General features: G+C 40.2%; 1 protein-coding gene across 5 annotated transcripts in view; it reads left to right on the top strand.

Annotated features, from left to right (window-relative positions):
• The window catches only part of PAX3 (paired box 3), a 78,186-nt gene that overhangs the window by 47,249 nt on the left and 5,380 nt on the right, over nt 1-25,557 (top strand). For 2 of the 5 annotated variants that reach the window (XM_051626863.1, XM_051626862.1), the window contains exons 5-7: nt 4,408-4,613; nt 15,148-15,313; nt 16,443-16,657. In XM_051626863.1, the coding sequence (XP_051482823.1) occupies nt 4,408-4,613; nt 15,148-15,313; nt 16,443-16,657 (587 nt within the window). Of the gene's footprint in view, nt 1-4,407; nt 4,614-15,147; nt 15,330-16,442; nt 16,658-25,557 lie in introns of those variants that run through there. The other 3 variants (XM_051626864.1, XM_051626865.1, XM_051626867.1) reach the window with 2 other exon arrangements.

The following is a 25,557-nucleotide window of genomic DNA, read 5'->3' as shown; positions in this document are numbered from 1 at the left end:
GGGGAGGCAGCCGTGGAGGGACACCTCCAGGTGCCGAGGTTTGGGGAGGGGGTAGCTCGGATTAACCCCTGCTGTGCATCCCCTTCACCCTGGCTGCCCTTCCCGGCCCCCCTGGCCCACCGCCCCCCTCGCCTCCGCCACAGCCTCCTTTGTGCCTCCCGCATCCTGCCAGGCAGGTGTCAGAGCCCTGAATGCGGGCGAAGGCCCTGCTGATGGATACCACAGATGGAGCGTGGAAATCGGCCGAATAGGCCTCAGCCACAGGCCGCTGCTGAGGGCCCAACAAAAGCCTTCCCCAATAAGTCAACAAAAATCCCAAAGATCACAAAGAGAAAGTGTCATTTGTCATTTGCTGTGGGTTTGTGTGGGGGTAGCGGCCCTGCTGCGCTCCTCTGCGCTGGCACCCGAGGAGACACGAGGGAGGTCACCCCCGTCCTGCCGGGCTGTGCCCCGCTGCCCGTGCCCTCCCGGTGCAGGACACCCTGCCCTGAAGGAACAGAGACGTGGCACGGAAGAGAGAGCCTGTGAGGGTAATCTGGCACAAATAAAGAAATGGGAAGAATGGGGGAGGGTCGCTAGCAAATAAAGCTGCCACCAGAACCTTCCCTGAACTTCGGTATGTTGGGTTTTTTTATTCTTATTATAGCGAGATCCGTGGCTTTACAGTATTTGTCTAGGGCAGACCGCAGGCTGTTATGCTCAGAGGAAAAGGCTGTGTAAAATTTCATTTTGTAAAGTGTCACGGAGAGAGAAGGATTGCCAGAGAAGCTCTCTCCCTGCAGGTCGTGGACAGATAACCCTCTTGGCCTGCGTTTGTCAGGTGCGCCGCGCTGCAGCCATTATGTATGAGTTTTAAATGGTTGTCATGTTTGTTATTTAATTATTCAAATGAAATGTCTTGCTGAGAGGAAGAACAACCTACAGAATGACCTCTTGGGCATGATTTTGTTGTTTGTTTTTTGTGGTTTTTTTTTGTCCTGACATGTCTATTTACAGTGTTTGGAAAAGAGATCATTGCAGAGCTCCCAGTGACCGAATGCCTCCAACACCGGGCAGAGGCTTCTCGCATTTTGTGGTGATAACCAGCATGTAGCTTTCCTCAGGCCACCCGGCAGGTCGTGAAGTGGGTTAAGGGACAAATAATTGCTCTTTAATTCTGTAATTCCTGCTTTAATTAAACTTCATGGCTCAGCTACTGGTAGTGGTTTTGGCTGCCTCTCCCATTTTGAGCTGTGCAGTAAGGCGGGAAACAGTGATCCCCAGGACTCTGGCTGGGATTTCCCAGGGTACTGATCAGTCTTTCCGACTCCTGTTTCTCCTATTTATAGCTTGAGGGCTTTGAGTATTGAGATCATTAAGACAACTGTAAAGGTTAGTGATATGTGTGTTGTCTGTCTGTGAAGGTGATGGGGGTACACATAGTCCACCTAAAATCTGACCCCTTCTACCTGTGTTGAGTATTATCTTTCTGTATCATGGAAATCAATGGATCTATTAGTGAGGTACTGCTTAGCACAAGGGCAATAAGCTATTGAGCATATATAAATAAATACTGCTTTTATTAAAGACTGAGGTATATCTAATTTGTGTTTAGCTAGGCTTCTTACCTACATAGAAGTTTATTAAAATTTTAATAAGATGAAAAAATAAAAGTAAAAACTTCCTTGAAACTAATAACCCTTAAGAACACCTTGTAGGAAATAAAAATAGTGTAGTCTGTAAAATGGGCTTGTAGCAGTAATTTGAGATTACACTTGTCTAATTTTAACATTGCAGATTATACAAGACAAGGAACTCAATGTTTTCAATGAATCTGCACATAGCAGCCAGGCTTGGCAAAGGGTAACATCAATGAAATCAGATAGATATGAAAGCCATTTCATTCAATATAAGTTTTTTCCCTGGCTTAATTTTATTGCTTTTTCTCTAAATGTTTGCAATTTATTAGACACATTGTCCTGGACTCTGTTCAAGTTTTTTTACCTTTGTACTTCTCTTATGCTTTTTAATGATATGTAAAGCTATAATGAAAATGGAATTAAGTTAATGCTTCCGTTCTTTATTCTCACTGCTGCATGAATGTCAGGTGCAGGGAAACAACCCATGATTTTTCTAAGTCTTATAAAGCAGTTTTGGAGAGATCATTGTAGGTCTCCTTATATTTACCACCCATTTGGTGAAGGAATTCACACGAGAAATTTATACCTAATATCCACGTTAAATTGCACAGTTTAAACTGTCTTTTTACAGGTATACCTGTAGATGTTTGAGGGAGTTCTGTCACTAGGAACCACAACTCAGAAGATTTGGGATATATCATTTAGATGAGGTGTTGTGTTCATTTTGGGATACCCTAGGCTGCCTGTTTAATAAGGAATGAACTTACACTGTTTGGGATAGGATGTTTGTGATGATTCTCCTTTGTTCTTGAGGACAATATTCTCAAGAACCAGAATAGCTTAATCCAGTCTTACTTGGGACAAAATTTCCCTGCAAGTAAGAGACTCTGAGAGTTTGGCTTTTTCATGGTATATCGATACTAATCAATATGGGAGTCTTTCCTGATTTCCTATGCATGTTGGGTCCAAGATATTGATGATGCCTGGACAACGAAGGCAGCTTTCAATTAAGATCCTCTGGTCTAGCAGTAATTGTTGTGGTTTTTTTGTTTTGTTTTTTTTTTTTTATGCAGAAATGAATAAACTCTTCAGCTGAGTTTTCTAAAAAAGCACTTTCTCATGGTACAGCACCAAGTAAAGAGATTAAGTGTATTTATTGTTCAAACAGCTTGGGTGAAATTGGAAATGTAAGATAACTAGACATGAACATGGTAGAGGGTTTAGTTGGAGCTTGAGAAAACAATTGTTTCTTCCTGGCTCTGTGTTCTCAATTACTTTCAAATAAATCGCATCAAGAAGGTTATTTTAAATCAATGCCTATATCAAGAATTTGTTTGGAACTGTTGAAGTAGTGGAAGCAATGCTTGTGTCTCAACTGAACAAGCAGTTTCAGCATCACTGGGGAATGTCTGCCCTCTTTAGGTGGTTTCCCTTGAAGACTCTGGGAAGAGGGAAGGCTTGTGGCTTGGGACAGTAGCTAACGCAAGTGAAAACTTGCTTTGAAAGTCTACTATTTTGGCTCATGTTGGAGAAAGAGAATGTGGTCAGGTACTGGAAAAGGCTTTGCTGCCTCCACAGTTAGAGATCAGTTCAGCTGTGGTTGGCTGTAGCTGAAGTCCACTTTGTTGCCAGGGAACACAGGGGGAAACAAGCAGTGATGCCAGGAGCTGGCTGCATGTCTGATCTCACTCCCTCCCCATCCAAGAAACCCAGTAGGAGTTTTGATTCTGATTTCTCTTTAAACGGCTGATGGCAAGAGTTGGTAGCCCCTTCCTGAGTGATGGACATGCTGTACATGGTCCTTTTCTTGCCAGCCTGCCATAAGTACTGACTAGGGACAGGGTGTCAGGGACACTGTGGTCCAACACAGCCTGGCTGTTTTGCAGTTGTGTCCTGGAGTGTTCCCTGGAGGCTGGCCATCACATTGGCTGGAATCCTCTTACTTTAGTAACTGGAAAAGTCAAGTAAAATTATTGCTTTGAGCTATTCTTATAGGACTTCTCTGTGCAATGTGAATGTCAATTTTTTTTATTTCCAATGTCAACACTTGTCTTGCCTGTCTTAAGGTCATGTTAGGTGGTCCCAAGACAGGCAAGTAAGTTGCAGATAAGGGAATGTTTAAATTTGCTGAGACACACTAACACAAAAAAGTAAAATACTTTTCAGAGTGTAAGAGCAATAATATACATTACATGAAATAAATATTATGTATGAGAAAGAAATTTCTTCAACAGCGTTCTTCCTACCTTTGTAATCACTTCCATAATCATTTCAGCAATAAGGTTTTAGTGGTGGACCTATAGGAAGGTCTCATGGATGTATGTCTATAGAGTTGGAGTATTTCAGTGACAACACGCACACCAGTGACACAAGTATTTGTAGCTGTTCTGTTCTGTATCTGATTTGTATCTGTATTTGTATCTGATTGCTTGGGACTAAGCAGTACTGCTCAAATTCTTAAAACACTTGCAAACTGTTGGAGGAGTTGAAATAATTTGTTTTCTGAAGAAGATTCCTAGAGATCCTCGGGCATTTGTGGGCCAGGAAAAGGTGCTAAACTCCTAGTTGAACTTCTGACAATACTTTGAGTAAGTTTTCACAACGTAACATTTAAGTCTGAATAATTTCTAACTTAATTTTTAAGTTTACTAACCCAGTTCTGAGTCATGGGGGAAAAGCAGCTTTTTCTGTATAAGAAGAAATTGTCAGTTGATCCAATAATCCAATATTTTATTTTCCCCCCCCTCAACTAAAGCTCATTTTTGTCTTTAATTTTTTTCTTTTTGAGCATCAGCACCCCAGTCTGACGAAGGCTCCGACATCGATTCTGAACCAGATTTACCTTTAAAAAGAAAGCAGCGGCGCAGCAGGACAACCTTCACAGCAGAGCAACTGGAAGAGCTGGAAAGAGCCTTTGAGAGGACACACTACCCTGATATTTATACCCGGGAGGAACTTGCACAAAGAGCCAAACTCACTGAGGCTCGTGTCCAGGTATATACTTAAAAGCTGCCTAACAAAGGGAATTCTCTTTTCTGATAGCATGTTTTGTCCTTTTATTTTCTCACGTGATCCTGTCCTGGGGTAGAGAGAAAATGTGAAACTACATTGTTCAAAGCCTTAGGGGGTTTTGCATCTGTACGTAAACATTGGTTTTCCAATTTTTTAAGGCAACAACTGCTTTGAAAAAAACTTTGTTTTCTCCCCAGTAATTGTTCCATACCTACCATGAATATAATAGTGAGCTTTAGGAAAAGAATGTCTGTTATCCCAGTTTGTTTATTTTATGCATTTGACAGCACTCTGCATGTAATCAGGTCAGCTGTTGTGCCAGTTTATAGTTATTTAACTGATTTCATCTGTTGTTGTTTGGGTCTTTCAGGCTTTAGCAGAGAAGACAAAAACATTTTGAAAAGGACAATGTGTCTATAGAGCCATGCAAGCGAGCAGGGTTACTGGTGTGGTATCTGCAGTTTACTTTTAGGTTTGCTTTTGAAGTTGACTTGATTTAAACCTTGTGGTATCTCTTTTATCCCCACTGTCAGTTTAATTAAAAGGAAAATAAACCCTCAAATAAGTGTTAGGTCTTCAGAACTTCATGTAGATCTGGATTGTCCAAAATAAGCTAATGTGCTGGAGGAGTAAACCATGGAGTTGATTTAAATTAAGAAAGGCACGAATGTGGATTTTCAGATGTTCAAGACTAGGCAAATAAGAGCCAAACAACTGTAGAATAAACTACACACAGGAGTTCAGGTTCAGACTAGGACTTACTCCATTTCACAGCACAGAAGCATGTCTTGTGAGAAGTTTAACAGCACAGGCAGAATCCTTTGCTGCTCTTTCACTATGTGACATCTAAGAGTAATTTGAAAAAGCATGCCCAGTTTAAATCAGTTTGAGCTGCAAGTGTTCAAAAGCAAATATGCAGCTGGGTGACAAGCAAAATGTTGTAGCTCATGACCTAACCAAGGAAGAGAAATGAGTGGTAATTTATGATCTAACCAAGGATACAGGTGAATTTGGCTGATCTCCTTTGGAGATCAGCTCAAGACATTCAGACTCTGCAGACTGAAATAAACAGTACAAAATATCCCCTGGACTTTAAGACAGGCACACCTACTGCAGCATGCCTGTATTACTGAGTGTCTGTCTTGAAAGATCCAGACTTTTTCAGTTTTACCTGATAAATGCTTTAGCTGAAGACTTCACACCACATTTCTTGTAAAATGTTTGTTATGACTCTGAGAGAAAATCAGATGTATGAATGAATTTGGAAGGCAAACCCAGTGCTGCATGACTCTTTTCTTAACATGTTTACCAAGTTAAATGCTTGCAAAACAGCTTCATGTATAGACTTAGGCCAGGTAAGACTGAGCCCTGGGAATCATCTATGCACAAACATAATAAAGATAACTTCCTACATAAGCTCTGGTAGCAGGACAAATAGGATCTAGGTTATGATATTTTTGGCTATTTTAGCGTCAGTGGAAAAATACGATAAAATGAAAGACCTTGTTCGTGTTTTTCTAAATCAATGACCCACAGCTAGAAGAAAAGCAGAACTCTCATTAACATAACAGCTGTCTTAATGTGGCTTTAACCCTATGACTTTTTACATTCCTTATGGCTTCCTTGGTTCCCTTGAGACGCATCCCATCTCACACCACTCCTATGACCTACAGCCTCACAAATTCCCCAGTACCTCTGACATATGGATATTTTACCTAACCCAGCATGGAAGAAAGTTCGCAGTCAATCAATGATTAAAATACCAGAACAAAACCTTCCTGGATTAAAGATGAGCTGGGGTTGAAGTAGCCAGCCTGTGGGCAGTTTCCTAGTGCACTCCATCTGTTTGGTACCCTTGAAGCCTGGCAGAGTGATTTAGCAGTGGATTAAGGGATAGAGGATTTGCCTTATCAGCATTCAGCACCTCTCCGTAGCCCCTTAAAATAGTCACCTATGATGGGCATGAAATAAAAGATGACCTGTGAAAAGAAAATAACCCTAAAGACTTGGGGCTGAGAGGGCTGGATAGCCATACTGATGTAGCATTCAGGCTTTCTTAGTCACACATCTTTTTTGGTAACAGTATGATGGAGATCAGAGATACCAAATGTTATGTTATATACACAAAGATCTCTGACTGCTTCCTGATCAAGCATTGTCTAGAAGATCTGGCTCTTTGCATCCTGAGTCTGGCTGAGCCCAGGCAATTTTCTTCTCTGGAACTTTGAGGACTAATTTTATAGAGTTGTTTTACATTGTCTAGGAAGTTATTTAATTGATTACAACTGGACTGATCTTGCTATTCCCTCAGTCCCTCAGTGTAGTGCTCACATCTCATGTTTTGTTTTTCCTACCCTGCCACCCCCGTGCTTCCCTTCTCTTTCTTCCCCAAGGCAGTCTCTGAACACCCGTGAAAGAAAGAGTCTTAAATGCCAAATCATTTATTTTCTCACTTTCCCACTGCTGAAGAGAAACCAAATGCATGTTTCTAAGCTGGCTGAAGGAAGGGGGGAAAATGTTGCCTCTGGGCTGAGACCAAACTTAGAACTTTTCAGCCCCTAAGGGGAATTTTTTGTAAACTACAAACAACAGAAAACAACCTTTACGCTGTGAATGTTATTTGTGTACTTAATCATGGGGATAGGAAAGGCTGTTTTGGGGGGGAAAATGTTGCAACAAACTCCACATTGCAAGAGTCATGAGATGTATAACTGTAATAACAGCAAATACTTCAGCATTGGGTGTGATGGGGAGTTAAAATGCTCCCTGCAATTTCTTCAGTGCCTTTCCACTCGAGGACTACTGAGTCTTACTGCCCCATGTCTGAGCCTTGCTGTGGTGTGGAGCCAGCACAACCTCTTCTGCTGCCTCTTCCAAAGGCACCTGGCTCTTTTCTGCACATTGCATGCAGCAGGAAGAGGAAAGTTCTTTGGTCTTGTGCATACATCAAATATAATTCAGAAACATAAGTGGAGTCCCAAAGACCTATGATGAGCCTTTATTAAAAAAATAATAAATGGAAAGTCCCTGGGAATGTGAAATTAAAGATTTATGTATTGTAAGTAAAAATCTCAGACATGCAGTGCTTTACTGGTCCAGTTTAAAACCTCATCAAAACCACCATTAAGTTGCAGTGTAAGCCCTGAAGTCAATGCCCTGTTTTTACTGACTCAATCTGAAGGCAAATTCTAAAAGCAACATTCTCCTCAGTGTAGATAATGATCAAAGGCTCTTTCTGAGCTTCAGTGTAGTGCATTATGGTTTCTGTAACGAATAGTGCATAAGGAATGAAGTGGGTAGCATCTTTTCTGGCCACATTTTGATTCCCACATCAGGCTTATTTTTAGGCACGGATGATGCAGACAAACTTTGGCAGCAGTATGGAGCCTATCTCAGATTGACAGTGATAGGTGTTTACTTAAGTCTTTTGGTAAAGAATTTTAAAATAATATTCAGGTTTGTCCTGTGACAGGTGGAGGGCAAGGAGCCTGCCTTGGCCAATGGGGGCTGGCTAGTCAGACCAATCTTTCTGGGCTGTGTTGAAGGCAGGTGTCGCAAATGATCAGAAATGTGATGTGTGAGACTTGTGTGTTGGACCATGTTGAGGACATGCCTCCAGCTGTATGGGATTATGGGGGGCAGGAGGTCCTGTTGTGGGAAGCTGCTGGCACGTGGCCTCCCTGCTTAACCTCAAAAGGCAACAGGGAAAATTAGTTCAGATTTTTTTTTAGTCCATGAATAATGGTAAAAAAGCGGAAGTAAAAATTACAGAACATAGGTACATCATGTCCTGAGAAGATTCTTCTCAGCTAAATCCCAGATTTAAATTGGTTTGCTTGAAAACACTCAAAAAGTAGAATACTGTTTATCAAACAAGCATTTCTGAACATTCAGGCAGATGTCTCCAGGCTATTAGGATGGGGTTGAATGTTCCCATGTCAAACTTGTAATCAGCTTGTAAGCTGTTGTATAAAGTATATTACAGCCTCAGCAAATAAGAGGTCCCAAGAGCTCAGAAGTCTTGAGTAACTGGAAGAAAAATGATAATTTTAAAAAAGTATTTTTAAGTGCTGTGCTTTCATATGGTTTTCTCTTTCACTGTGACGCAGAGAGGGGGAGAGATGGTTTGGAGGAGATAGTGAGGAGAAAGGTGAGAGAAGAAACGATGTCTCTTAAGCTAGTAGTAAGGTTTGGAAGCTCTGAAATCCAATCTTTCAGCTTTAGCTGTCTCAGGAGTAAACAGGGAAAAGCACTCACTGGGAGCTCATAGAGGATGGAGTTCTGTGCCAAAAGAGTCTTTATTTAACCTCAGCTCCTCTGAAAAGGTTTGAGCTTGTATGCTGAACTATATGGTGCTATGAGGAGATGTTGTAAACAAATGTGGGGGAGATTTAGGAACTTTAAAGACCTTCCAGCAGATATTTACAGTTATTCCTGGTGTGGTTTATGGAGAATTTAAAGAGCCTTTTCTTGAAGCTGCTCCTCTTGCATCATATATAGGATAAAGAAAGAGAATGCTGTGTGCATTCTTGTAGTAGATAACCCTGTAATTGCAGATGATTATTTTTTCCTGGGGTAAAGGAGAAATTCTTATGGGTAAATTAGCCAACTACAAACATATGCAGGCTCAAGAAAACATTTAAATATAAAGGAAAAGAAGGGATGTGATTTTGATTCTCTTCCTAGTCCTGGCTGCCTAAGGGCTCCAATTAGTGGAGCTTTAATTCATAAATACACAGTTCAATTTGCTTATTGCTCAATATTTTGCAGAACTATTCAGCTGTAGTGTTTTAGAAGTATTTGTGTAGGACTGAGTCAAAGTCTTTTCAAAGAAACCTATGAGAGTTGAGCATGTTGGATCACACTGGGAGGTGGTTGGAAGTGCTCTTTCCCTTTGGCAGAGCCTGGTGGTTTTTTGTCTGGTCTTTTTCCCTTTTTTATTTTGTGGTGGTGTTGATTTTTTTGTGGGTTTTTTGTATGCATGTGGTGGCTTTTTTTTTTTCCTGTTTGTTTTAAAAGAACTCTGGTTTCCTTCACATTGATAACTCCTTGTAACCCAACCAGCATGACTTCCCATCACCATGAACAATGGTTCCTGTCATACCCCAGCCAGAGAACCTGCAGCCTTGCAATGTTCCCACTGGTGGCCATGGCAGGTTGTTCTCAGTAGGCTGGCAGCACTGCTTGGGCATGCTGGAGGAGACAGGCCTACCCACAGCGTGCCTCTGTGCCTGCACAGTAGATCTTATTCCTGTGAGGCTGGGGGTGTGCAGATGTCACAATGGAGCTGGTTTACCAACTAGTTATTGTTAAAAATCAATTCTGTTTCTACTCCGTCTTCTAGTCCCTGGCAGTGATCTCCCTGGAGCCCATCTTATACCATGGTGAGCTGGGATAGAACTTGCCCTACTGAAAAAAAAATGGAGCCTCCTTTTTTCCCCCCCTCTTTTTTTCCCTGCTGTTTTGTGTTATCTGAATGAACTCTCAGTGGGCTGGGCAGGCATGAAGGCTGGTGTCAGCCATTGGCCTGGTGAGAGGGTGGAAGTGCCTGCACAGGCTGCTCTGAAGGCTGCTGAAGTACATGTAGGTCCAGCAGCAACAGGGGCTGCAGGACCAGACACTTGTTGTCTTTAGAAGTCATGCTGCCATGTTGTGCAAAGGTAGTGGAGTCAACTCCGGAAGGAGTTTCCTTTGTGAGCCTCCCCTCTTTGCAAGGCAGCCCCATTGCTTCTGGGCATCAGTCCCTGGCAGCACACCCAATAAGGGCTCCTGCTTCCAGCATGGTCAGGCTCTAGTTTGAACATGTGAATTTTGGAAGAAGGGAGAGGTGGGGAGTAGTGTAGGGTGGGAGTTACCATGAAAAAATCATAAGGCAAGGGGAAAAAAAAAAAAAACAAAAACACCTCCCCATCTAAAATTAGAAGTGCCATTAACAATACATCAGTCTTTTGACTTTGTGTGGTTTTGGCACTCATGTTTGCAGTGGTCAGGATTGTGTATAACAACATATCCACGGGTTTCCTGCAAAATTCACATCTCAAATGTTTTGCCTGGTTGGATCAGAGATCTTTTTGCCTTAAAAGCACATAGAGCACTCTGTGTTTATGATCAGACTGTTGAAATGTCAAGGCTAATTACACTAGTGTGTTCCCAAGTGAATAAATGCATCTTTTAAAGAATATCCTGTTGAGATCAATGCAAGAAGATGTTGGCACGGTCACTTGCAAACTACTTAAAGGAAAAATGCATATAAAATGCAGGTTCTAAATATTAGAAAATAGAGATGGGAGAAACCTCTTTAGTTCATATCATCCATTCTACACCAGTGTAAAATACTTTTTTTAATCTCCTGTTGCAGAGTTATATCTTTTTCAGTCCAGTTCCAGATGCTTGAAAAACTGGAGCCTCCAATGCCTCCTTCCCTTAAAGGACTATTTTTTCTTTTCCTTTTGCTCTAAATTTCATCCTCTTTAGTTCTGTGTTTGAGATGTGAACTTCAGCCAGACACTGAGGTACAATTCTGTTCCCAAATCATCTGGGTAATTTATGTTCCATCTTTAAAAGTGCCACAGAAACTGGGGAGCCAGACCCTCACTAAAATGAATGTGACTTGGCTTCTGTTGCAGATATTGCTTTGGGATGCTTGGGTCCCTTAGACAAGCCACATTTCCTCTGCCCTGGTCTGCATTTGCACAGCTCCAAGGATAATGTTGACCTAATTTTAGCTCCTGCACGTTACAGCAAGACAAGTAGATCATATTCCTTCGGACACAATACTCTTGGTGTAAGAGCACTATATTTTGAGGCTCCAAAATGCAGTAGCTTGCTTATCTGCTGCTTTTCCTATAGGTCAATCAGTGTGGTAGTGGCGATTTGGAGTATTGTCTTGGATAGGTCTGCCTTCCACTGAGATCTGTGCTGTTGCTGGTGAAGGCAACACACAAGATACATTAGTCTGGCAGATTCAGTGGGCCCAGTTTGGAGTTGGTTTTCTTTTTACCTCCACTGAAGGTTGGCCCTTTCTCACCATGTGACACTGGTGATCTTCACCAGGGGCTGCATTATACTCTGAGCATCTCTGCACCCAGGTGATGATCGCAGCCCTCTCAGAAGGGAGGGTGTGGGACAACAGAGGAGTCCTATAGGCAACCTGATCAATATGAAAAGGCCATTCATAAGTTGAGGGTTTTGTCATGCTGTCGGAAGTTGAAATTTGCTGAACGTTAAGAAGACATAGTGTTTAAATCATGTCGGAAATCTACAAACAAAATAAAACATTTCACAGGGTGTTTACAATACGTTTCCATGCAGACACTTTAACTTGTGGTGACTAGATTTATTTTTAAGTCTTGGCTTGATATTGGCAAAATTTTTCAAAATTTCTTTAATTGGTGGTAATAGCACACATGGATTCTTCATACATGTTGATTTAAAAAATAAAAGATCTAAACTCTTAAGAATAAGTCAAGGCAGCCAAACGTAGTCTAAGTGAAATACTATGATTTAAAAATAATAAATAATTTCAGTTAACATAGAATGTAACTGCTACTGACTAAAGTTTGGGATCTGACTAATTTTAGTACATGTTACATAAAATGTAAATAAAATATTTAGGTTTGAGTTATTTAGGCATTGGAATATGCTGCCCAGGGAGGTGGTTGAACTGCTATCCCTGGAGTTCAAGAGACACATAAATGTGGTGCTGAGGAACATGGTTTAAGCACTGGACTTGGTAGAGTTAGGTTAATGGTTGGTAGAATTAGGTTATGGTTGGAATCAGTGATCTTAAAGGTCTTTTCCAACCAGAATTATTCTGTGGTGAGTTAATTTTGGATTAACTCTGGTGTTAGTCAGGTGTCATCTGCCTGCTGCCTGGGGAGGGCCAGAAGCCAGGGCAAGTGGCAGAAGGTGTGTGCTGTGGCTGATGGGGTGGCAGTGGCTGGAGTGATGAGCCTGGAGCCATATCTGTGCCAGCAGCATGAGCATGGGTGTCAGTCGTGAACCATCCCTGTAGCATGTCCCAGTTGCATAGGAGTGAGGTGGTGGTACACAGCCTTGTTTCTGCACAGCTCAGGCAGGCTCCTGCACCACTGCAGAGTCAGTCCCATGTAATTTAACAGGGCTCCAGGTGGCAACAGAGCTCTGTGCAAATATGTCCAGTGCAGGGCTGCTGGGGGCTTTGATACCATTGAGTATGTCCCGTTCAGGGGTGTTTAATATGTATCTGCAGTTCTGGAAAAATGCAAATCTATAAAATGAGCCAAATAAAAGCATAAAACTGAGCATTAATGCAAATCAATTGCTACTGAACTACATGTTGGGATCTGACGTTTTAAAATAAAGATCGAGAGCTTGAAGGCAAATGCTTATCTGTAGACAAAACAAAGCCTTGTTACCTCATTTGAGTGAAATCCACTCACGTAGTGAAGTTCAGTTAGAATTCTCAAAGCATGTAAAGATCATCAGATAACCCTCTTGACCTGAAGAAGGGAGAGTGTCATGGAGAAAGCCACAGTTAATGACCTGAGTAGGCTAATTACAACATGCATTTGCTGCTCCCTGCTCCCTCTCTGACCTCCATTATCCTTCTTAAGTGCTCATTTGCAAAGCCTCTTCAGTGTGTCTTGCCCCTTTTTCCTTCTCTTTGGTAATTTTCAAAAGATACTGCTGCAGGAGTGAGAGACTGGTGGGCTTTGGGAGACATAAACAGGTGGAATGAGTCTGAGAAGCAAATAAGAAATTTAGACTTGAATGTCAGTGAGGGAAGTGAAGGGGATGAGGTACAGAGAGAGGAGAAAGAGGATACAGATGCCTATAGGATGAGGAAAAAAAATAAATTGTTGAATCTAGACCCATCATCAACTATTGCTCAATTGCACATCTTGCATCTCCACTCCTGTTCCTTGTCCCTGCCAACTGCTTTCAGAAAATGTGTGTAGGTTTAGTATGTACAGCAAAAAGCAGACAGGGATTCCTGAGGTAGAACAGAGGCTCCACCTACCCCTCTCTCCTAGATCTTAAACTGGAGTGGGAGTGTGTAATTGAGGAGTAGATGTTGTGGCCAAAGGAGGAGGCAGCTGTGTGAGCTGAGCATCCTATTCTGCAAAGAGGATGAAGCCAGATCAAACTACATGGTGACAGATGGCCTGTATCAGAAACCAGATGGCCCAGTGAGTCCCAGCATTCCTGCTAGGAAACGGCAATCAGAGGAGTAGCCCAGATTGTAGCGCAAAATGTTGTTATGCTCTTAAATAAGGGCCACTCATGGTTTGTAACTGTGATGTTACACCTAGAAATCCAGTCTGTGGTGGCTGATTCATAAGCCAACATGAGCAGCTTGCAGGAAGGGTGAGAGCCTCAGTGACTTTCAGGCCAGACTGCCTCAGGGGCTGTGCAGATGTACCTTGTGAGATGCTAACACTCAGTTAAGGTCTTACCTAATTTATAGTATTGATGGGGGATAGTTGCAGCTGCTTCAAGGTGTACAGTTATGAGCAACTCTCTGCTTACTTACACATGTGCCTAGCCTCCTTTATCTCAAACAGGACATAAGTGCTGTAATCTAGAAGTTGCTCTAAGCCTGCAGCAGGGCAGTGTGGATGCACAGTGGTCCAGGCACCCCTGCTGTGGCTGATTGCCCTTCCCAGTTGTGGCATGAGTAATTGCTATAGTATCAATTTGTGTTTTGCAACTCTTATTACATCTGCGTTGTGAAGTCTTGCGTCTTCCTTTCTTGGAGGCAATAAGAGCCATGCAAGACTTGGAAAACTTGAAGCATGAACTGAGGATGACGTGAAGGAAGGCAGATTTATAGCTAAAATGTTGCACTAATCTGAACCCCATCTGTTTGGTACCCTGTCCTGGGAACAGTTTTCAAAGTGGTTCAGAAATGCTAATATAGTACTGAAATTCTGATCTACTGTTAATGTCAAGTTTATTAAGAGATGTTTTTTACATATGTGAGTACATGACAGCTTGCTGGGAGGGATTTGTGTGTTGTGTACACGAGGGTTGTATTTTTCAAATTAGAAGCTTAAAGTTCTGTTGATCATTAGGGCAGTACAGAATCCCAACATGCAAGTACAAGCACCTTCCAACAGTGCCTTAAGTAATCCCACTAACTTGTCAGGAAATCTCTATGAAGACAATACCATTCAGACCAAACAGCTTTGGCTGGCACTTAGATCAAATGGAGAGATATTTTCCCTTTCTGGTTAAAGCTGGCACAATAAGGATTGTGATTGATTGCTATTAAAAACAATAAATCTTGGAAGTGTAAGTCAGCTTGCTTCTCAGGAGAGGCTGTGTTTGAGAGGAAGCTAGGGCTTGGGATTCCTGTGTCCTGTCTGTTGAACTGTGGAAACATGTGGCAAGGGCTTTCTTCTTGTCTAGGAGCTCTGATCCTGGTGTGCATCTTCTGTATTTCTTCTCAGATACCAACTGCATTTCAAATATGATGCCATTTTTCCTGATGTACCAACACTAAATCAAATGTCCCTAATTAAAACTTTTGTAGGTCTGGTTTAGTAACCGTCGTGCTAGATGGAGGAAGCAGGCAGGTGCCAATCAACTGATGGCTTTCAACCACCTGATCCCAGGAGGATTTCCACCCAGTGCCATGCCAACTTTGCCAACGTACCAGCTCTCTGAGCCCTCCTACCAACCCACCTCCATACCGCAAGGTACAGTAGCCAACAGGTACTTGGTTAAAATAGTGTTGTTGGGGGTTTCTTGTGTTGATTCACTGTAGAAACATTTTCTTCTTGAAAGTGAAAAAATAAGTGTTTGCTAATTTAGGGTCTGAGTCAGTGAGAACCTTGCAAGCCTGCTCATTTTAAGCATGTAAGAACTCAGGTTTGTTTTGCTGCAAGAAAGGGCTGGTTATGTGTGGAGGATGCTAGCTAGAAAAACAGTAGCCTCTTGCAGAGTGTGGGGTGCAGCATTTGGTGAAGCAATGTACACATTTCCCTACCCTTTCTCTGTGCTGGATGCAGGGGAAGGAGGTAGCAGTTTTTTGTTGTCTTTGTTGCTTTTGATAATGATGCACTGGGAACTTCTGTGATTACTTGCAATATTTATCTGATTATGGAAAAAAACAGCTATTCTGACCATCTTGTTTCACATGAGGTAGTAGCAAGTCTCATTTTGGTAAAAATGTACATTAAACTTAACAGAAATTCTATAAACTTTCATGGATTTGGGGAGGAGGGAGCCAGATCTTCAAATCTAAGCTATGGTAGATTTTACTGATAATGAGAAACCTTATAGGTGAGTTTTTGTAAGACAAGTTACTGTGTTCTTCTTGCTCCCTCCTTTAGATTTGGATTCTAACTGTTGGTGAATGTTTTTGCCAGGTCACGTTCTAATTAAGAGAGTTTAGCAAAGCCCAGGGCTTCTCCCATCCATTTCTAGGTCTACTACAAATCATGGCAGAATTTCTGGGCTGTGACCAGGCGAAGAAAGCCTGCAGGCTTTTAAAGCTTTTCATTTTTTAATATGTATTAAAAAATATTTAGATCTTATATATGTTAGATATGGAAATATAAATTTTCTTAGCAGTTCTGAACTGCATGTACCCACTAAGGATTATCTGAAAACTGTGTGTGTCTTAAGATTTTTTGTCTTTTCGGAGCTGTTATGTAACTTACCTGGCCAGTTAAATATCTAGCAATATTAAAGACGTACCTTTTTATTTAACCAGTATTTACATGCAGTTCTTATGCAATTCTGTCAAGTTGAGTTTCACATGATGAATTTATTATGCCAGAAAAAAAGGAGGAAAATATATCAACATGTTTCTTTTGCTTCCAGCGGTGTCTGATCCAAGCAGTACCGTCCACAGACCTCAGCCTCTCCCTCCAAGCACTGTGCACCAAAGCAGTCTCCCTTCAAATCCAGAGAGCAGCTCTGCCTATTGCCTACCCAGCACCAGGCATGGATTTTCCAGCTATACAGACAGCTTTGTGCCTCCGTCCGGGCCCTCAAATCCCATGAACCCTGCCATTGGCAATGGCCTTTCACCTCAGGTCAGTCTTGTGTTTTCAGACAGAGGATTTGCTGTATACTAGAACCAAAGAGTCTATTCCCTCAGGCCACAGTATAATGAATTGCCAAATTTAAACCATAATGTATTCTTTATACAAGCCACATGATTTCAGTTTGCTAGTTTCCTTCTTTTTTATTTTTTTCCTCCTACTGGCTGAATCAAGAGTTATAGTTTATATTTAATTTCAGGTGATTTATAATGCTATCATGCAGGTTTCATGTTTACATTCAGTTGTCAAGTGTTTATAAAGTACTGCTATTTTCCTAAACATCCATGGCTAGACACAGGAAGTAGATGATGTAGTTTTTCTATAAATAAAATGTATCTTTATGACAATCTCACCAAGGTTTGGCCAAATGGTTTAGGAAAATGACAGGCAAGTTGTACAAGGAGAGTTCCAAGGGCTGAGCAGTACACATCGAGATGAGCCATAATCGAGTTATAAATACATAAATTAGGAGTATTACTGCTCTTTGGCAATATATAAATCCATGAATACCATAATTGTTTTTCTAATTTGCATGAGCTCCTTTTAGGAAATCATGTTAATAAATTGCCTTGATAATTGAGTGTCAAAAGGTTGGCTAAATTTTCCTACATGCAGCATCTGTCTGAAGCTGAAATTATTAGCCAAAGCTTGATTAGATGGTAGTTTATTTTATTAGCAAAAGCTTTGCCCAGGTGGTTGAAAAGAGATGTCCACTAAATTCTGAGAAGTTACAAAGAGGATGCAATCTATAATTACAATCAGGAATCTCTTCAGGGCTGAAAGTGAGCATTTTAACAGCTTTATCTTCTTTCTACCCTTTTTTCCCTCTCGCTGGTTAGAAAAACAGAGAGAAGCTCAGAATGACACAAATGAAAAGTGAAAAGACAATTATACTCAATTACACAGTAATCACTGACTATCACCACTGCCTAAGCAGGGAGAGGGCATTCTAATAGGCAGAAAATGAGATTTTAATGGCACAAAGGGTGGCCAAAATAACGACTTGTATATCTTTGCCTCCTTCGTTTTCTTCAACTTGTGGTTTGCATCTTGGGAGTACAGTTCCTGGTTCCTGTGCAACGGTGATAACTCTGTGCAGCTGAAAAGTTCAAAGGCACTAGAGTTGAAAAGAATGAATAACAAAGGCAATGAAATAAACATTTTTGCCTAAAGGCAAAAGTTCATAAACCCTTTTTTGTAACAGTAAATGTAATTAAGTTTCACAGATTCCTATAGCATGGAGTGGGGTACAAAACTTTATGGCTTGAAACCTCAGGAAAAAAATACCAACAGAAAAACAAACGGATATACTTCCAACAAGACTTGAATGGATTTTGCTCTAATGAATTCTGATGTCCAAATGAAATCTCCAGCAAAAGCCATGACATTCTAGTAGTTGCTGCTTTTATTTTTAATGGCCAGTTCCATAGTGTGTGAGGCTTCCACAATTTTTTGATATACACATATTTCTGGGATTCTGCGCTGATCCATCAGAAGCGGTTGTTAGTATCAGTTTAAGTGTATGTTAGTTCTGGCCATGGAAAATGTGATTTTATTTCATTTTTTTCCTTTCACAAAGCTTTTGTTTTCTGTGGCACAGAAGTGGAGCACAACAGTACAGAAATCTTGTGATGTCTGGGCAGAATGGCACAAAAAAGTGAGGCCAGGTTTCCTTCCCCCAAAATCATGCTGATTTGAGGTTTGATATAATCAAAAAGAGATTGCAGAACAGATTAAATGTCTTTAATCAGTTACTGTGCTTCTTTACACTCTGTCTTTACAGTATGGTATCTCTGTATTTTGTTATTTTTCCTTAGACTTTTGAAACCTTTTCCTGTCCCAGTGCTTAGAGCTCCTGTCCCTATCCTGCATCTCTTCCAGGTTTAGAAGGCTAATCACTCAAAAGCTGATGTCGTATTGATCACTGAATGCAGACAGGAGATCACTTATAGTCATGTAGGTTTTGAACAGCTTCTTGGCAACTGAATGATTACCTTCACTAGCCCATAAAGATCTTTCCATCAAACAAGCAAACCAAAAACCCAATCTTAAGTTCATGCAGTGTTACCAGAAGTTCCCCTAAAAATTTTTGGGGCCAAAAGAATGATTCAGGGAAATTTATAAAACTTGTGTATACAAACTGATATACCTAGGTTTGATACAGCCTCAAATATGTAAATTATGTGCAACAAATGGGGGGACTCTGTGTTTTATGCCTGAAGGAGCAGCCTCAGACTTGGGTCACAGTGTTACTGTGTGTGAAGTGCCCCGCAGCCCTAAGGTGTGTCACAGTGCATCCCCTTGTCACGCTTCCTCTGGGCTCTCCCTGCAGGCACCCAGGTGGCCACAAAGTCAAAAGCCAGTTCTGTGTTGGGGTTTTCATGAAGAGAGAGAATCAGGAGTTTTCCTGCTGAGTGGGCATGTTGCAGTGCCCTGCGTGTGTGCGTGGAATTTAGATGAGAAGGAAAGAAGGTCTCTTTACGAGCTGATGGATTTTTGACCACAATAAATCTGGGTGTGTGAGCAATTAACATAATGTTTCCACCCCTCAGTGTCCTCTCAGGCAAGAGCTCTGGATGTATTGTGTGTAAAGCTGAATTTATGGTGACTAAAGGGGGGAGGGTAAGCTTCGTCTGAAGCCCAAATAATCTTTTGTGATTTAAAAAAAAATAACCCTCAGAACATGCAGAACAAAATCTAATATAAAGATTCAAGGGATAATATTCTTGCCAGACTTAAAACTCTTTTTCCCCTTGGACTTCAATTGATTTGAAATGAGGGTCTGATGCTGAGACCCCTGGGGAAGCTTTATTTTCCACACAGGATGTTTCCTTTCGAAGTTTGTTCTTGAGTATAATGGAGAAAGATGTTTCAGGCAAGCACTGGGTGAAGGCAGAGGAGAAGGAGACATGGCTTGGGTGCTGTAATTTTGTTTTTATCTTGTTAGCCAAGAACTTGCAAGTTAAAGAAAACAGGATGTTTTGGTCAGGTTTAGGAAGCAGGATGCTCAATGACGTACCTGTCTTGCAGGGAAATAAAATGTTGTTGTTCCTATTTGATAGAATAAGAGTCCCACCTTGTTAATGCTATTCAGCACTTTTAAAATACTGAGACAAGACCTGCAGCTCTCTTTCAGATGACTGACTGTTCTTCTGGTTCATCTGATTTACTCGTTGCTACCTGAGTGGTGAATCTCTGTTTTACAGACCTGCAAAGGGTGAAGTTATGCTGGAATAAAACAGGGATTAATGTCTTGGAGAAGTGGTAGCCAGGAGTGTCCTTGTTTGTATTTTATGGAAAAGCAAGCAAACTGCAAGCATGCCACCTCAGCCAGAGCTCTTGAAATATAATGTCAGAATGGAGATTATTAGTGTGTAATATATGTAAATTGCATATTTTTGTGTTTTCTATGCCTGTTAGCAGCTTCTTCACTTTCATGCATACATTTATGGGAATATTGTATTTTCTTTTCAAATGAGGTTTCAGTTGCTCAGTGGATTTTCTTTTAAAAAACATTTGTTAACTCAAAATTATTAGCGAGTAGCATATTTATGTGTTAATATTTGTGTATGTGACTTGAGTGTGCCTCTAGGCTGTCATGTCACTGTCTGATCTTGGCATTAACAGTCATCACCGGTTCTTCCATGGAAAGCAGAACAGCGACTGCAAAACCACTTGTCTCACGACTGCAGGTGTATGGTCTTACTAGAGAGCAGATTGTTTTTAAGACAGGATATCAATATTTTGAACTGCTTCATCTGAGATAAGGAAAGAGGCTTTTCCGGTGTACATGGGCATCCCTTGACACCCTCATGTGGTTTTTATTAGTGTCAAGGCAGCAGAGCTTGCTCTGAGTCAGGCAGTTCAGGCACTTGGCTGGTTTTGAAGCGTGCTCCTCCATCCAGCTGCTCTGCTCCGGTGCTGCCCATGAGGCCACTTGCTCCCTGCATTTGACCTGTAGGATACCCAGACTTGAGCAGTACTGTAGTGTCAGGTTTTTAATGGAAAGAGAACAAATGTGCATAACCTGTTTCTTGCTGGACATAATTTTTTTCCTCCTTACCCTCCAGAAAACTTCTGAGACCTTTTTTCTCTTCCTTCTTATCTTCTTCTATGATTGAGTCAAACAAGGAACTTTAAAGGCTGCAGTTTCAAAATGGGAAGTGGATTGAATGTTGAATGGGTTGTGTGAAAGATCTTAACAGTCTATAACAAAGTTTGCAGTTCTCATGCCTTTATCTGGAGCTCAGGAATAATCTTGATAAGAAAATTCCAAACTTTCTCAGAACAGCAGTAAAGATGCAAGCTGTTTCAAGGTTTCCTTCTTCTACTGTCAAAACATTTCACTGCCTGAGTTTCAGAATTATCCTGTAATTACTTTTGGTGAGTTAGATCTTAGGCAATTGGCTTTTCTTAAGTCTTTGAGAGCACTTGGTTTTCATTAACTGGAAGTATGGATCTGATGGCAGCTGTCAAATCAGTTAGATTTGTTCATATTGTCTTGTTAACTCTGCTTTTAAGGGAAACACAGGAACCAGTGGCTAAAAACTTGCATTCCCTTGTTAAGAGGGGCAGGAGAGGGGAAAACAAAACAAAACAACTGTTAATTTATTTTACTTTTTCCTATGCCCTCTGTTGAATTACTGTCCAACTGGTTGTCCTCAGAAATATTCCATTTGGCTACAAGTCCCACACCAATGAGAAGCTCATGATCTTTGTGGCAATGAACTTGGCTTTGAGAGTTCTTTGCTTAATGACCCAAGAACATGAGACAGAGGTTAGGGATTTCTTTGATGAAGAAAGCTAATTTCCATGATATAATTACATGAGCACAATTTTGGTTTGTGTTTTTTTTTTTTTAAAAAGTTTGGCCAATGGGATTGATTATTTATGTTTCTGTAGTGGGTGCAATAGAGGGTATCAAATAGATGAATAACTGTTACTGTGCAAGAATAATAATTATAATATATAAAATATATAATAATAATAATTAGTGGCAATATGGCAATATTTTAAGTGTTACAATTATATATTCAATTATGATTATATTAATTTTTATATGTATTATAAGTAACATTATTTGACTTACATAATAAAATATTTTAATATAACAATAGCAATTAAAAAGTGTTCTTGGATTTTGAATGTCTGCCTTAACTTCTGTCTCTGGGCCTGTTTTCTTCTCCATCCCCACTATGACAAAAAAGCTTGGGGGGAGGTGGGCTTCAGCCTTGAAAAATAGATCTGTTACAGCTCAGAAATCTTACATGGAGAGATAAAAAAGACCCTCTGGACTTTTCTGGAAATCTAAGACAGTTGTACTGCGTAACTATATGAGGATAAATGTTTAGAATACAGTTTAAAATATGGATACCCTAAATACAAAAATGTAACAGTAAAATGACACACTATACATAAAACGTCTCAGTTTCTGGGTTTTCTTAACCCCTTTTTAATGATATTGCTTACAAAACTGACCTACCATTTTAGAATACACACAGGCTGAGTATTCAGTGTCACTGCAGCCCTTAAAGTATTTTTTTTAATTTTTACTAGGGGTAGAAGTTCAATTTGAACCTCTTAAGTGAAAGTATGAGTCAGCTCTTCCTGGGGTATATGACTGGCATGCACTGATGAACTTGTAATTCTTTATGAAACAGAGATATTAACAGGAATCTGAATACTTGCATGTTTCTTCAATTAAGGACTGATATATGAATGAGAACTCTGTAATGAGTAATCACAGGTGGCTTAATTATTCCTTAATTATGCTATATTTTCCTTAAATATGCTATATTTCCTATATTTTAGATTTCCTAAGAAAGGTACTGAAAATTCCATGGCATGATTCAGTGAAAAGCATATATTGCAGTGGGATCAGACATAGCAGCATTTCATCCTTAGCAAAGTTACTCTAGAAAGACACGTATCTGTTTTTAAATGCTTCAGGCTCAATTTCCTCCAAAGCTTCCTGCCTCTCTAGAGATAACTGTTTGATTTTTATTTGGATTTTTGCCAGGACATCAGTAATAGTAACAAGTTTTTATAAAGAAAGAGTGCTGAGTCAGGATACAAAAATCTTTTCTCTAGTCAAAACTGCAAAATACATGTTTTTCCTCAGAGTTGGTTAGATCAGAGGCCCTGGCATATACATTAACAGGGGCCTTATCAATGTACTCTTCCACAATGGTTGGATTCCTCCATGTTTTGCTTGTCCCATTATCTTTTTTCCACATGTTTATGGATAAATTATGGATTTTACCTAAATGTAGCAACTTCCTGTTGCTAAATCCAGCTAGCTTGGCGTAGATCATGCAATAGCTGCTGTTGTAGGGCCAAGAATTGAGTTCAGTCAGAGACCTCCTGTGAAAGCTTTGCAGATCCCATCCCCTGCCCATCTCTTAGCAAAAAAATATGTCCTCTTTGAATAAAAATAAAACTATATTTTATTTGTTTTGCTTTTGGAGGGAATAGACCTGTGTAATCCAGTTGTGGAGGAAAGGTGTGAAAAAGTCCAGCTAGAGACAGTTGGGTTGGTTTTCATGATGGGCAGAAGCTTTCTTTATAGTTTTGGGTTTAGTTTGAACGTGGGAAGATAAGAGCTCACAGACAAACAGCGACATAATCTCAAATTAAGGCTTGTATTGAATTGTTGTAAGTAATACTGCCATATTTAAGCATTTAAACTCATGAGTCTACAGTCTCTGAGACTATATGAAAAAGTTTTGAGATGTTTAATTTTATGTATATACATTTATGTATTCATATACATATTAAATTGTGATTATATGCTCCACTTTGGGCTGTTTTTCAGTTGTCTTGATGTTTTTGAAGCTTTTCCATATAACCAGGAGCTAGATAATGAGCTTCTCTTTGATTTATTTCGATAATGTTACTTGTGACTCCATGATCTAGCACCTGAAAAATGACACAAGTTCAGTGACAGACTGTGATAATGTTGTGAATATAAGTAATCTCCTGCAGATAAAAATATAATTCCTGAAGGATCAAGTTATCCTCTTAATTACCCTAAATATACACCAGTGCACCTTCTCTAGTTTCAGGGCGGCTACCACTGATGTCTAGTACTGTGAAATCAGCATGAGGTCCCATTTGATATGAGTATGCAGAAGGTCAGATCATCAGATGTTCAAAGTTAGTGTAATTGCTCCCGTTTTCATTAGCCAAACATGTCCTTCCAAGTGTATGCCATTTGGCAGGGAGGTGCTGTCTATTGGTTTCCTCATGTATTTGGCAGAAATATTCATATCTATGAAAAAATTAGCAACATGGTTCTAGGATCCTATAGGTATAGATCCATGTAGCTCACTAATTTTAATTAATCTTCTAAAATGTCTCATTCTAATGCATTAGAACTATACTTTCTGTGTTCCTGTGCAATATTTTGGTTTTGAGAGATTTTTCTACAGTGAGAGGAGTTAACAGCAGGTAATGCCATTCATCTCGGAGGAAGTTTGAAATTTTCAGTGTTAGTGATGAATGAGGGTATCTGACCCACATCTGTTTTACATTAGAATGGAACATTGCCCTGACATTGTTAGGAGCATTTGTCAAGATTCCCTGGACAGAGCTTCTGTAAATTACATGCTGCAAATGTGTCAGGGTCAGATAAGAGGATATCATTAACTCCACTAAAGTTTACTCGTGATTCTGTCAGTTCAACTTAATACGTTAACTGCCCACAATTTTCCTTGAGCTGTTTCATTAAATCTTTTACTCACAGGAGGAGGGAAAAAAAAAAAGTATCACTGTACCCAAAAATATTACACATGTTCTTTTCTCATAAATCATATTAATTGCAGGCCTGGTCACAAAGCATATTAAATGCAGGCATGCGTAAATGAATTAAAACATATGAGAATTTTATTGTGCTGATGGTAGGTCCTACATCCTAAAATACCAACCATGTTAACTTGCATAATGTTTCATTTAAATACAATAAGCTTTTTCTCAGTTTAATGGCATTTATTTTGTTGATAATAGTTGTATTTTCTAATAGCTGATAATGGGCCAGATGTGGTGTACATGGTCTTTTAAGGCTTTCATCACTCATTTTCTCCTTTTCTTCCTGGATCATATGCTCAGCTAGTGATGCTGTGCTCTCCCCATCAGCAAGGGATTTGTCCTAGTGAATATCTTGGATTGCTTGGGTTGTGCTTCCTGAAAATTGTCTTGTAGAGATTGGTTGTTGCAGCTCACTGTGTTCTCTTTGCTTATTCCTAATGACACCTTTATTTTCTAATATAATATAATTATTTTATCAATTATAAATACTGCCTGTTGTTGTATTAGCTCAAGGCTCTCTATTCATGTTTCTGCATGTGTTTTTTAAAACAATGAGAACACAATATACGTAACCAAAAAACTTACATCCAGATTTTTTTGTATTTATAGGACTTCTTTTCTAAAAGAAATTGAGTTGTTACAGCAGCATTTGATTCAAGGTGTTCAATCAGCCCTTGATTTTTCTTTCACCTTCTTTGGGATCCAGATCAGAAAGGCTGACAATTGCTACCTTGGCTTTCCCAAATTCAGAGGGAAGTACATATTTTCTAGTAATTTGGATGGTAAATGGATTGAGTACATTTCTTTTTTTCTTTGTTGTAAAGCAATCAGATGTGTTAACCCATTTAGAGCTATGTTGTTCCATACAAGCAGAAGATTGAGTTAAAAATCCAGATCTTTTTTATGTGTTTGTACACCACTAGACAGAGGGTGCTGAGCGTCTTGCAGACATGGCCCATTAATGAGTTTGTAATTGATTAGGTGAAAGTCAGCCATGCCCTTCCTGTAACTCCTTGTATGGGTGATCAGGTCATGGCACATACCATATGAAAGACTTCTGCCCTGAGGTTACTTCCCTTATAGCT

The sequence above is a fragment of the Apus apus genome, chromosome 8 (assembly GCF_020740795.1).
Source record: "Apus apus isolate bApuApu2 chromosome 8, bApuApu2.pri.cur, whole genome shotgun sequence".
Lineage (NCBI taxonomy): Eukaryota > Metazoa > Chordata > Aves > Apodiformes > Apodidae > Apus > Apus apus.
This window is presented reverse-complemented; position numbering and strand designations above follow the sequence as displayed.